Source organism: Chrysemys picta, chromosome 7, assembly GCF_011386835.1.
Source record: "Chrysemys picta bellii isolate R12L10 chromosome 7, ASM1138683v2, whole genome shotgun sequence".
Lineage (NCBI taxonomy): Eukaryota > Metazoa > Chordata > Testudines > Emydidae > Chrysemys > Chrysemys picta.
In genome coordinates, this window is record NC_088797.1 from 117,318,635 (window position 1) to 117,332,710 (window position 14,076).

General features: G+C 41.3%; 1 protein-coding gene across 4 annotated transcripts in view; it reads left to right on the forward strand.

Moving 5' to 3' along the window:
• The window catches only part of CCDC186 (coiled-coil domain containing 186), a 51,853-nt gene extending 39,135 nt beyond the window's left edge, over positions 1-12,718 (forward strand). For all 4 annotated transcript variants that reach the window (XM_065552433.1, XM_065552435.1, XM_065552436.1 and 1 more), the window contains 6 exons: positions 2,741-2,996; positions 4,144-4,333; positions 5,818-5,898; positions 7,290-7,500; positions 9,925-10,144; positions 10,734-12,718. In XM_065552433.1, coding sequence (XP_065408505.1) covers positions 2,741-2,996; positions 4,144-4,333; positions 5,818-5,898; positions 7,290-7,500; positions 9,925-10,144; positions 10,734-10,817 — 1,042 coding nt within the window. In that variant the 3' untranslated portion in view covers positions 10,818-12,718. The remainder of the gene's footprint in view (positions 1-2,740; positions 2,997-4,143; positions 4,334-5,817; positions 5,899-7,289; positions 7,501-9,924; positions 10,145-10,733) is intronic.
• Positions 12,719-14,076: the final 1,358 nt, after the last annotated feature.

The following is a 14,076-nucleotide window of genomic DNA, read 5'->3' on the forward strand; positions in this document are numbered from 1 at the left end:
AAAATGTGATCAGAATAGAAAAGTGACTTCTCCTGTGAGAAAGCAAAGGTGTTTCTATTAAATATACCTCTTAAGAGCAAGTTTTTTCATCCCCTTTATATCAAAGAAGAAAGAAGTTATCAATTTGGGACAGGATGATATAGTGCTGTGACTTTTCTCCATAGACGTTAACTGGAATTTGGAAACTCTTGACTAATCTACCGGATGGAAGGAAAGCTGTCTGCTTTGAAAAATCATAATTCACTGTTAGATTTTTGCTTTAGTTAGGATTAGAATGAAATGAAATACTTGACCATGTAATAGTCAGTGACCTAAAATTAGGTCTATCCTAATGAAGAGAACAGCTGATGTCTTAACTCGGTAATTGTGGAGGATTGTTATGGTAATACCTGGGTCTAAAAGAATTGTCAAATACCATATGAACGTGTGGCAACAAATCACTTAGTAGGAGTTAGATGTATTTGTGGTAGCAAAAAAAGCATGAAAAGATTAGGGTTTTTTTATTTACTGAGGATGCATTTATGTAGTTACTAATATTTCCCGAAAGTTTGTGAAGAAGTTTTGTTACCCATTGATTACAAAGTAATGTGACAACATGGATTATACTGACATGGCAGGCAAAGTATTGAATTGATATAAATCAGAATATCCCTGTTCCTAATACAGGTTCTCTGCTTCCATAAGGAGAAATTATGAAAACATTCCTGTAGAAAATTCAAGCTAGTTAACTGGGAAAGACTGGCAAAAGTAGTAGCTTATGGGGCCAATTCTGCAAGTTGCTAAATGCCTCCTGCAAAATTCAGAGTGGTTTCACTTCATACTGACTTTAGATCAAGCCCTATGACTTCACACAAGTTTTCAAATAGATCTTCTCATGCTATGCTTTTTATTAATGGCTATTGATGGGTACTCAACCAGCTAGCAGTTGACATCTTCATTACAAATGAAAATTAAAGAAAAATGCACCACAGCATAGTCCCCAAAGACTCTAAAGTTAAGCCCAATACATTGGTTAGAATTGAATTGAGCTACAAAATTTGGATCCAGATTTTTTTGAACCCACCCTTCCAGACTTCACAAGACACTCAGATCTGGGATTTTGGCATAGTCTTTATAAAGAATAGGGGTCAGTTGCAAAACTTGAATCTGAATTCAGATTCTAAATTTCCCCAAAGTTTGGGATATCCCGTTCTAAGGTTTTGGTTTAGACATGTGCACGCAAACCTTGCTGTGCTGTGGCCTACATAATAGGCAAGGCTAGTCTTGGGAGCTAGGCTAGGGGTCATGGAGAATGCACTGGATTCATCTTATCTTCCAGGCATCCTCCACCATGTTTCTTATGGAGCCCCTGCGGTGCTTTGAAACTGGTAGATCACTTTGGCAGGGGGTGGCAGCCACTTGAACTCTGATGGGGTGAATCCCCCATCAAGGTCGACTTAGTATTGTATTGTATTACTGTTATGAAATGGAATTTTCAAATTCATATAGCATTCAGACTCCTATATTTACTAGTCGTTATCAGGAATATGATACTCCTGAGGGCATTCTGTGCCAAAAAATTAAAAATTCTGTGCTCAATATTTTAAAATTCTGCAAGTTTTATTTGTCAATAAATTTAAATGCAAAGGCTCCAGCATGGCAGTGGGGAGCACAGACCACTGGCTGCCCTCTGCGCCAGACGCACCAGGTGTGGGGCAGGCAGGCTCAACCAGACAGGATCTAAGTGTGGGGGGGCTCAGTGTGGGAGATCCAGGTGTGGAGTGAGAGGATTCTGTGTGGGACAATCTGGATGCAGGCAGCATAGTGGGGAGTCTAGGTGTGGGAGGATCTGGATGCACAGAGGCTCTTGGGGGGGGGGGGGGCGGGAGAGGAGTCCAAATGCAGGTGCAATGGGACTCTGCAGGGGCTTCCAGGCAAAAGTGGTTGGGGCTCAGTGGAGGGGTCTGGGTGTGGGGGCTCAGAGGGGTGGGGCTCGTCAAGGTTGGGGTTTGAGTGCAGGGAGCTCAGTGGGGGGTGGTCTGGGTGCACGGGGTTGAGGGTACAGTGCGGTGGGGTTCGAATATGGAGGGCTAAGGGGGTTCTGGGTGTACGGGGTGAGGCTTGGCAGGGGTGTCTGGGTATGGGAGGTCTGGATGCGTGGGGGTTGGGCAGAGTGGGGAGCAGCTCCGCGTACAGTGACCCGTCCCCCCGCAGCTGAGGAGTGATGGGGGCAGGAAGCAGGGGAGGATGCTGAGCTTCCTGCAGTTGGGGGAGGTTTTGGGGGTGGGTCTGACACAGGCCCAGCCGCTCCTTGCAGGGGAAGAGGAAGTCCCAACTTCTCCTGCCTCCGGCTCAGCTGTGACTAGCAGCTGATCCCGGCTCAGGGTAAGAGCCACTGGCTGGGGTGCCCCAAACTTGCAGTGATTTACCTCTCCACCGGCTGCTCCGGGTGCCTGAAATGATGTACCTGTTGAGCTAGGGAGTGGTGCGTGACTGCTCTTTCAGCTTCTCTTTGCTTCCCTGTTAGAAAATCATTTTTCTGCAGGAAAGCAAAGAAATTTGTGGCGCAGAATTGCCCCAGCAGTAATATGGTTGGGGTCACTAACAGCTTGGAGATAAGAAATATCTTTCAGATGATGTTACATATATGAAATGGCTTGGAGTTTGAAAGCCATTTCATATCTGTGATAAATATTTAGTATTTTCACAGTTGATATATTTAAGCTCAAGTCACCCCTAAAACATACACTTGTTTTGGTAGAGATGAACAAGAAATCGACACCTTGAAGGAAGAACTGGACAGTCTGAACTCTCTGATTACTGATCTCCAAAAGGACATTGAAGGCAGTCGGAAAAGAGAATCTGAGCTGCTTGTATTCACTGAAAAACTAACTAGTAAGAATGCACAGCTGCAGTCTGAAACCAACTTCTTACAGTCCCAGCTCGATAAGCTTACCTACAATGAAAGAGAGTTACAGAGTCAGCTGGAACATGTGAGACAGACTAAAGATGATCTGGTGAGTACGACTGCAGATGGATTTTGTACTAATAGGTTATCTGATCAGGACTGAATTAATGCAAAGGCTCGAAGGTCTGTGCCGAGGCTCCAGCTCCTGCAGTGTCATAGTGAGTGCAGAATTTCAGCTTTCGTTTAAAAAGTTAGTTTCTAGACCTTGTGGTTGCGAATAAAAGCTTGGAAATGTGATCTGAATGTAACCAAAAACTTCTGCCTGAGCCTGCAGACTCCATAGAACCATAGCTCTGATGTGTGAACTGCCCTATGTGTGTCAATGGAAGACCCCTGTTCTTGGAGAGGGACCTTGCTGCTTCTCCTGCCTTTCTAGGAGGCAAGAGTTGACTTCAGCCCTCGTCATTTAGGTAGATGAAGGATGGGGGTCTCAGCACAGAAGTAGGGCAGTGGGGGGTGGAGTCATAGCAGGGGGCCAATGTCACAGCATGCCTAGAGCCCTGGACTGCCATAATCCAGTTTTTATACCCAGCAGGATTTAATTTACATGTGAAACTGACTTCTGCAAATCCATTCATGTTTAAAGAACTTGTTTGTCATAGGGAAGACTAGAATTATTTTAGGCTCCTCCCATTGTCCAGAGGTACTCCTGTAATATTTAACAGTGTAATTTAAATAGCCCCACTTTGACTTCAATAGGACTACTCACTTGTGTAAGCATTTGCAGGATTGCAGCTTGATTTTGTGTATCAAGTGTGCCACAACTGGAGGTCCTTTCGTAAAATGACTTTTTAAAATCAACCTGGAGCAGCCTTTGTGCTTGTATCTGCTTTCTCCCATCAATTGTAAGAATAATTTTGTGGCTATAATAAAAATTATTACTAATAGCCTCCTCATGATGATTCCATTACACTGTGTTCAGATAGGTTGTTTTCACATATATTTTGAAAAGTTACAAACTGGATTATTTTTGAAGCTTAAATCTTATTCTGTACTGTGCTAAATTCTGGAATAAGTAGTACACCCTGGTTACTGCCTTGGGCTATCCCGCACTGGTGGTATTGGGCTTAATTAATGGTTCATAAAACGCTGTGAGATTCTCAGATGAAGGGCAGGTGCAAAGCGGTGGTGATGTTGATGTTAAGCATATGGTTATGTCTAGTGACTTTAGATGTTGTTTTTTATTGTAAATTTAGGCAAACAAACTGCAAAAGGAGGAAGAGCTACGCAAACATGAAGTCCAGACCCTGCAGACAGAGTTGGCTTCTCAACAGAAAGTACAAACAGCACTGAACACCCAAGTAGATGAATTAAAAGACGAGTTAGTTACTCAAAAGCGTAAACATGTGGCAAATCTTAAAGACCTCACCAAGCAACTTCAGCAAGGTTGAAACTTTTTTCCCCCCTCAGATCTAGTCCTGTGTCCACTAGAGTAGTTGTTCTCAATCAGGTGTCCGGGGGCACCCTGGGGGACCGCAAGGAGGTTTCAGGGGGTCTGCCAATCAGGGCCAGTGTTAGACTCGCTGGAGCCCAGGGCAGAAAGCCGAAGCACCACCTCATGGGTCTGGAGCCCAGGATCCCGAGTCCTGCCACCCAGAGCTGAAGACGAAGCCTGAGCAACTTAGCTTTGCAGGGCCCCCTGTGGCGTGCGACCCCAGGCAATTGTCTTGCTTGCTACTTCCTAATGCCAGCCCTGGCTTTTATATGCAGAAAACTAGTTGTTGTTCGTATAGCATGTTGGGGTGGGAGGCTCAGAAAGAAAAAGATTGAGAACCCCTGCGCTAGAGTGTACTAACATAGTCCTCACTCCCAGCCTACACTGTTAGAGAAGGATTCCTGCTTGCATCCGTATATTCTCTTAGGGTGCAATCCTTGCAGGCCTTCTTTGTATCAAATAGGAGACTTGTGGATGGAGGGCTTGCCGGATTGGGCCATTAATTGAATCTCATAAGCACTAAATTGCTTGATTAAAATGTAAAAGTACTGGAAGGGATCTACACATTCTTGGTATTCAGCTAAAAGGATATTCTATGAAGTCAAATGGCATGTGACAATTGAGACTTCATCCATGGTAACCAGATACATGTGATTCCTGATCACTACACAGAAGGCTATTCAAGATGCATCAGAAGCTTTCTAAATGCCTTCTGTAGCCAGAATTGTCGGTGGTGGCATTTGTTATTTAATTTTAAGGAAGTGCTTTATCTTTTTTTATATATATATAAAAATTAAATGCATACAGAGACTGATTATTAATTTTGTAGTTTCGGGAAGTTAACATTTATAATTCAAAAGTGCACGTGCTCTGAATTTAGAGTGCAGTTTGGCTTAATGAGGTGTTTGGAATTTATGTGAAAACATAACTGTTGTGTACTATTCATATATTGGGAGAGGAAGTTCTGTTTACCTTCTTAGACAGGTATGAACACATGTGCTCATACTTCTTCTCCCAGCACTATTCAACATCTGGGCACAGACACTGCTGTCGGTTCCCAGTAGTGATAGCAGTCACGGAATAACTGATTTCCAGAGAGCAGAGCTGTTACACGTCACTCATTAGCTATTTAAATAGCATGCCATATCAATACTAAAGCATGGCTTAAATATTAGTCTCAAGACAACCCAGCACATGGAGTTACCTCTTCACTTGAGGACTGGTCCAAAGCCCATGGACTTCAATGGGCATTAGACCAAGCACTTAGTGATGTTCATATGGTTTGTTAATCACTAGTATTCTCACATGTATGATTTGGCAATTAAAGAAAACTGTCTCAGTTCCTGGTGGATTGGGGTGGTATGTATGTGTGGGTTCCATTTCCTTAAGATTTTTTTCCCCCATTTTGGTAACCCTCCCCATATTTTCTTGTTAGCACGAAGGAAATTGGATCATATTGAAAATGGTGGCTGTGATAAAGAAGTTAGCAGTATGGGGAGTCGTTCCAGCTCATCAGGTAACATAACAAATAACAATTCTGCCTTCACTGTTCAGTTTTCAATAACTCAAACTTATTTTACTGGCATGGATTTAGGGTGTGTGTGTTGTTGTTTTTTTTTTTTTTTTTTTTTTAATAGTTATTGGTTATTTCTGTGGGTTATGTACTTCTGAACAATGTTCTTGTTAACACTTCAACAAAACTTTCTCCTGTCCTATTCCATATTCTCTTATGGAATATTGTCAGCCTTGGTGGCAGAAGTCCTGGGGTCCATTTTAGTTTGCTATCCCCCTTTTCTTTGAGTCTCGAGATACATAGACCTAATAACTGCAGTGCTTGCCCATATGAGTAATCCTTAACTGAAAGTCAATTTATGTACAACTGAGAGAAAGGAGTATCTTTCTCATGTTGCAAAGTCTGGGGAATTCATTGAGGTTCAAGAACTTAATATAGATATAGGGGTTTCAGGTTTAATAATGGCACTTGTTAATGTAGTTGAAGTCATGTGTTCTTATTACAGACAGTCTAGTTTTTTTTTTTTTTTTTACTCCTATCTTTTTGAACTTGCTGCTTTTAGGTTCAGAGGTACCTTAGATGACACTTTTAAATGTAGCCAAAGGCAAAACAAAAATCAGTAGTTGCCTCCATTATTGTTTAATTAATTGCACTAATTGACAATTGGCACTGTGTAAATGGTAAATCAATTGGCATATTTACAGGCATCAGTGTGCTTGTGTAAAATGTATTCCTTTATTGTTCTACCATGAAGAAAAATGATTTTTTTTTCTGCAGTATCATTGGCATTTATTTACCTGATCAATATCATATAGTTTTAAATTAGGTTAATTATATCAGAGTTGATGTATCTTTAGTCCATAAGGTTGTGTTTGAGATATGTAGCCCTTTCTTTTCCCTTCATAATCTCTCTCTACCCCATCACTTTTAAAGTTGCTTCCAGAGCTTCTCGGTACTTTTCCTGCCATCAACCTGAAAGGGGTTCGCCCTGCAGCACTCTTGTATTTAATAGTTTCACTGGTCTATACACAGTTTTTTGGTAAAGGTTTAACTATGTCCGTTTAGAACACACTACGATTAAGCTGATCCAAGTCGCTAGTGTGGGCAGAGTTATATCAGTATAAAGGTTCTTGTACAGAAATAGGCTATAGGTGGATGGAAGCACCTTTATTCCAGTAAAGCTGTGTTCACACTGAGGGGTTTACCATTGTCTGAACCTATACAGTGAAAATGGTACTGTTAGCTATGTGTAGCCACTCCATGAGTAGCTAAACGAGATCAACATTTTATTAAGAAAATATTTGGGCACAGGCTGGAGCTATTGATTTTGTGATCAGATGGAATAGTGTACTTAGCAACTGTGTATGTTCTATAAACATGTGACTGTTTGGTAGGGTCCCTTAACGCTCGAAGCAGCAACGAAGATCGCTCGCCTGAGAATACTGGATCTTCAGGAGCTGTGGATAGCTTCCCAGAAGTGGACAAGGCTGTCCTGATTGAGAGAATAGTAAGACTACAGAAGGCTCATGCTCGGAAAAATGAAAAGATGGAATTCATGGAAGATCACATTAAGCAACTGGTGGAGGAAATCAGGAAAAAAACCAAGTACGTATGACATTTGGATCACTTAGTCTACTGCCCTGCACCAGAACACTCTGACTCTTACATAACACACAAAATTAACTTGAGATAGAAAAATGTTAAATGATAAAACAACTGCAACCACAGCAGACCTCAGATTTTTATTTTCACCTTATTTTCTGTGAACAGCTACTAGACTACGCAACATCAAATGGAAGGCCCTGGATCTGTGGCTTAGTCCCATTTGCTCCTTGAAATTGATGCCTAGTGTAATAAAATATCTGAGCCAAAGCCTGTCCATCTTTAGTATACGATATAAGATTTCTCTTCTCCATGCTGTGCAGGCTACAGGCTCTCCTGTCACTTAACCAGCGGCTAGGTTCCTTTCTAAGGTCTGCTCGTTCAGTATAGCTGGGGGTCATGGGGAGGAAGAAGTTGGAGTATACGCTCCTTTTTTGAAGGAATGTTTGCTATTAAATCTAACCATTATCACATGCACTCATCTATTATAGTGATGCCATCTCATGAGATGGTGTCTCATAAAAGAGCATAGCTTGTGAGCTCCCTGGGGTAGGGACCGTCTGTAGTGCTAGTACCGTGCCTTGTAACACAGGGCCTTGATCCCTCACTGGGTTCCTTAGGCACCACTACAATAGAAATGCTAAACAAGCTGTCTCATTCAGACTGTAACAAAGCCAAACAATTAATAATACATTTGGCACTTCAAAAACATACTAAAATCAAGTAATGTGTTTGGTGTCTCATGTATAAAAACACAGGCTGTTCTGAAAAGCAGCCATGGTTTAAAAGTGACTAATTTGAAAAAAACTTTCCGAAACCTAATGCAATTTTCAAACTCTCAGTAATTCCTGCCTTTCATGTAAATTGAATCAGCACAGATTCATTCTGAGCAAGGTGGACAGTGCTCACCCAATAAGCAGCTATTCAGTATTTTATTTTATTCTCTCTGTTCAGTGAGTGGCCCTACGCCTTATTTACTGCCCACTATTCAAACCCTGCTCTGAAGACACAATTGTTAATTTCCTCATGAGCTTTTCTAAGGGGCTTATCCCTACAGTAGCTGAATACTTCATAAGCGCCAGTGTATTTTTACAATATCCCTGTGAGAAGAGGGGATATTATCCCCCTTTTACAGATGGGAATTGAGGCACAGAAAGTAAGGTTGAAAGTGCCTACCGGTCTTAATGTCCAATTTGAAAAGCCAGGCCCGAGAGTTTGAGTACTTAACATTATATAGCACTTTATACATTCAAAACACAGCTACTAGTGACTTCAGTTGCAGCTATGAGTGCTCAACGTTTCTGCAAATCAACTTCAAAGGTCTCACATAGAGCATCCAGGAAATGAGGAACACACAATTAGTAACCATCTGTGAAAATTGTGATTAAATGATTTGCCCACCATCACAAAAGAACTCTGTGGCAGAGGTAGGGATAGAATCCAGTTATCCAGGATAGAATTCAGCTGCCTTACCTATGACACCATTCTTTATCTTCCTGTCATCCCTTGCCTCATTCACTGCACACCTTCCAACTTCACCAGATGAGGCAGGGGTCTCCTTAACTACACAGCTCTTATTCATCTCCAGAACACTGCTCCGTCCTGTGCACGCAATGAGGCAGGGGACTGTGGAAAAGTCTTGTGATCATGTAATTAAAAACATTATAATGCATAGGCAGAACGGGGTTGAATTAAATTTGCACAGCTTGCAACTTTTTGGGATTTGTGCTTTTGAGTCACTCAGATGCTTAGCAGAAAAATTGAAAGGTGGGATTTTGCAAACAAAACTGACAGAACCTTTTCTGGAAATACTTTGGATTCTGGTCAAACCACATAACAAGGTTCTGTCTCCAAGAACTGTTACAGTTGCAATTCACACCCTTTTATTATTTATTTGCTTTTCTCTAGCATCTGGGTGTCCCACTCATGGACCAGGACCTCATTGTTCTAGGTGCTGTACAAATACAAAAACAAAGATGGCGCCTTCCCCAAGGAGCTTAGTCCTTTGCTAAAGTTGTGGCCTTCAATACTGGGGTTGTTTTTTGTCACTAAGTGTACTCTTGGGGTGAAATTCCAACCCCACTGAAGTCAGTGGGAGCTTTGTTATTGACTTCAGTGGGGTTGGGATTTCACCCTTGGTCTTTCCTTATAGGTGGACCCTGGAAATCTTTATCTTGGGTGATGTTTGCTGTTAATGTGTGAAAAAGGAGATGAATCTGTCTAGGGCAAGAAATGGCTTCAGCCATCTCCCCATCTGATTACACCCTTCTAAGTCTTGGAGTTTTGTATCCTGTTCTTGCTCTTGAGATCATGCATGTGAAGATCTATTTTGTTGTAACCCAAATATAGTATAAATACCTCCCACAAAGAATCCTGTACCATAACTCAACACCTGCAGTTTCACTCTGATTTCTCTTCTTTTCCCAGAATTATTCAGAGTTACGTTTTGCGGGAAGAAGCTGGCACGCTGTCCTCAGAAGCCTCTGACTTTAACAAAGTCCATTTGAGCAGGCGCGGTGGCATCATGGCATCCCTGTACACATCGCATCCAGCAGACAGTGGGCTCACGTTAGAACTCTCTCTGGAGATAAATAGGAAGCTACAGGCTGTGCTAGAGGATACTTTATTAAAAAATATTACACTGAAAGTGAGTACCCATGATAGCCTTTCATTCTAGGAGTCACATTTTTTTGCTCTTCTCAAATAAATACTGCCCTGAATACAACCACCAAAGAAGAGGTCTCTTTAGAGATGAAGTCACTATGGTTTGTCTTGTAATATCGATAGCACTCAGTGAGAGCAAAAATATGGTCAAGAGACACATGTTCTGATTTCTGTACAAGTTGGAAGTGTGTGTGTGTGTGTTTCTTAAAATGGGGATGATTCTACCATAGGCGCATGACTAACAGTTAGTAAGGAATGTATCTATAAGCTGCTCTCTGATTCCCTGTCTGTATCTTTGTATATTTATTAGTTTTGAACTAAAGCAGCATAAGTTTTCGGCATGCTCAGTAGACTCCTAAAATATATAAGAAAACTACTCTCCTTTAGAGCATCACATTCACTATTAATGCAGGGAGAGAAGGGTTGTGCCCCCACCTTTTCACTGCTAAGTGAGCATGCTATTTTCAGGTTGCAATCTACTCATAGTGATGGCAAGTGGTAATTTAAATTCAATATTGTATGTTGCATCTACTGATGTTTCCCTCTTGTTGCCCCTCCTCTTTTCTTCAAAGGAAAACCTGCAGACACTAGGAACAGAAATAGAACGGCTTATTAAGCACCAGCATGAATTGGAACAGAGGATGAAGAAAGTGTAACAAACTATGGAACAGTCAGAACAAAGAAACAGGTGCTGCAGACTGTCATTTTGAAGTTTCTCCTGTAAACTGAGTGTCAACCAATGGCAGGGCCTAATCCTGCAAACCTTTAACCACACCAATTGTCCTTCCGGACATGAGAGGCTCTGTAGGATCAAGTGTGAAGTTTGTTTTGCCTCAGCCATTGATGAACTTTACTATAGGCTACATTCTTAGAACTCTTCTCTGAAATTAAGGCATCCAGAGGCTTTGCAGTGTGCACTGCATGTAGAGTTCATTTCAGTGAGATTTTAATTTCTGCACTGTGCAATTAAGCAGCCTGCTAATGATAAAGCTTGTGGGGAGGGGGGGGGGAACCAAATTGATTTGCTGTGGAACATATCAAGTGCTACTGAGCTTCCAGGGCTTTCAGAATCTTCTTCCCTACTCTATAAGTGTTTGATATATTTAAGTTGATCAAGCAATTAACATATGCATGGGAAAGGGGCTTTATAATTAACTTTTGTAAAAATAATTAAGGACATGATGCATTTTTTACCATTGGACAAAAGCTTAATGGCTTCCCTGGAAACGTAATATGAATTGACTTTTTTTGGGGGGGAAGAGGTGGGAAAACTAGCAAGAAATTAGAATGAGAAACTTCTGCTGTTGATGCTAGGCATTTTCAGTTCTATCAGACTATCAACTCACCAAGTTTTTCATAAAATCCAGATCTCAAGACATATGAATCTGAATAACTGAACTCAGGTAGATTTTGTAAAATAAGTTTGATTTTTTCAATATAAATTAACACAATTTTTAAAGTATGTGAGTTAAGTTGTCCATTATTTATATACGTACTCCCTTATTCCAAGATATTCCAATCCATTAACCCCCCCCCCCCATTATGTTTAGTCATCTTAATTGTAAGTATAGTAAAACCAGCTAGTAAAACTGACCATAAGGTATATTTAAATGGTGAATTGCAATTTATTGGTGGAACTGTAGAAGCTGTACAAAAATCAGACTCAACTTTACTAATATGAATTAAAGTCTGTCAAAATGATGTAATGGTGACCATAATTTAAAATTTCAGTTAATATCCCCACTCTTCATTCACAAAGTGATGGGGGAATAACAAGAATGGTGTCGCCTTGAGGCTGAGTCATAATATTTTCTAGAGTTTAATACTAGAAAAAGATAACTCAGAAGGACTGGAATGGTTCCACTCCTACAGTAAATGTGTATTTTATGAAATTAGTACCCATGTAACTAAAATGCCCAAGTCAGACCAGTTCATCTTGTAAATATATGTTTAGGGTTTATACTGTATTTATTAAATATTTGCACTTCCTATTCTCATGAAAAGTATTTAGTGCACATGTACAAACACTCCACAATTTAACATTAGCCATTTTAATTCAAAAGGCCACTTATTTAAAACCTTATTGCAGTGTTGTCCATTAATCTTTTAAATGTTTCTCATACGACTCACCTCCTACCCACTTGATTCATGTGCAAACTGAGCTCTGATCTGCAAACACAGGGTAAAAGTTACCAAGGGATCTAAGTTACGTAGGTGCCTACATATTGTCAAAAGCCCCTAAGTCACTTTAGCCCCTCTGAAAGTTTTACCCACGAGTGCTTAACTTGATCTAGGAGAATAATTCTGATTGTCAGGGAGATTTATTCCTGCATGTAAAGTTAAGCAAGGTGTGTAAGTGGATGTAGGATCAAGGCCTGGTCTGCTTAGAGTTCCTTATGAGTCCTGAATAACTCATCTTTACTCTATTTTTTTTTTAATTGAGCATTTATTTGGAAGAAGGTAAAAGGTATTGATTTAAAACTTGGAGGAGAGTTGGGGAAAATGTGCCCCAACTGTGGCTCAACCTTATTAAATACCCCCCCCCCCCCCCCCCCAAGACCTAAGAACAAATGAGGCCAGTCCTGCAACCTTGTGATAAAAGCTTAGCCAGTCTGGTTCAGGATTACCTCGCCTTCATTCCTAGGAGGGGAAGTGGGTAGGAAACTTTGTTAACCTCTTAAGGAGAAAATCCTAGTTCCATTGATTTCAATGGGAGTTGTGCCAGTGGGTGAAATTCTGGCCCCTCTTGAAGTCAGAGTGGACTAGTAAGTTTGTCTGACTGAATTAGACCCCAAAGTGTTCAGGAACAAAGGTCACATTTCCAAATAACAGAACTTAGTTTTCATACCTACGTGTACCAGATCCATTTTCATGCTTTCACAAAAAATACAAGAAACTGAATGTTTCCACTATTTAGAATCTGAAACCAAGCTTACTCCAGCAAATAGAGAAATGGTATTTAATATTAATGTAACCTTTTAATGTGGTGTTCTGCAGCTGTTTAATGTGAACGTAGTAAAGAAATGTGATGCAGATGGGATAAGTGCAATGATATTGTGAAAATTCTTATTGCTTTATGGCATTGTGTCATTCCAGCTCTTAAATGATTTTAGAGCACCCAGTTATCCTTTTGTCTTGCTGAAAAGTGCTGCTTCCTCTCTGTTAAGCACTACACCAGGGGTCGGCAACGTTTGGCACGCAGCTCGCCAGGGTAAGCATCCTGGCGGGCCGGGCCAGTTTATTTACCTGCTGACGTGGCAGGTTTGGCTGATCGCGGCCCCCACTGGCCGCGGTTCGCCATCCCGGGCCAATGGGGGCGGCGGGAAGCCGCAGCCAGCACATCCCGTGCCGCTTCCTGCCACCCCCCATTGGCCCGGGATGGCGAAGCACAGCCAGTGGGGGCCGCGATCGGCCAAACCTGCCGCGTCAGCAGGTAAATAAACTGGCCCGGCCCGCCAGGATGCTTACCCTGGCGAGCCGCGTGCCAAAGGTTGCCGACCCCTGCACTACACATTTGCAGGATTTTTTTCGTTGGTTGTATAAAGTGTATATGTAGTGTCCAGGACCTCCTAGTGTTCATTATATTCTAGTCAGATGTTTCATATAGGCTTTTTCTTTAATGCCCCTATCACAGATGGAAATGGCACTTTAGTATTTACGTTAGCTCCTCTACACGTCTTTGCATCATGTCAAAAGTATGATGGCAGATTGTTGTAGGAATAATTTGTTAGAGTAGTTTTGCTTGACTTTACTGATGTCAGTTTTCTCATATGCAAGATGATGCTGCAAATTAAGAGAGGCTGGTATTTTACTCATGAATATTCGTCTGACTAATATGCAAGTATTTTCATGGTATACAGCAAGAGTCAGAATATTTCTTTGGTGGAGGTAAAACATTTTTGTTAAAAACAGCCT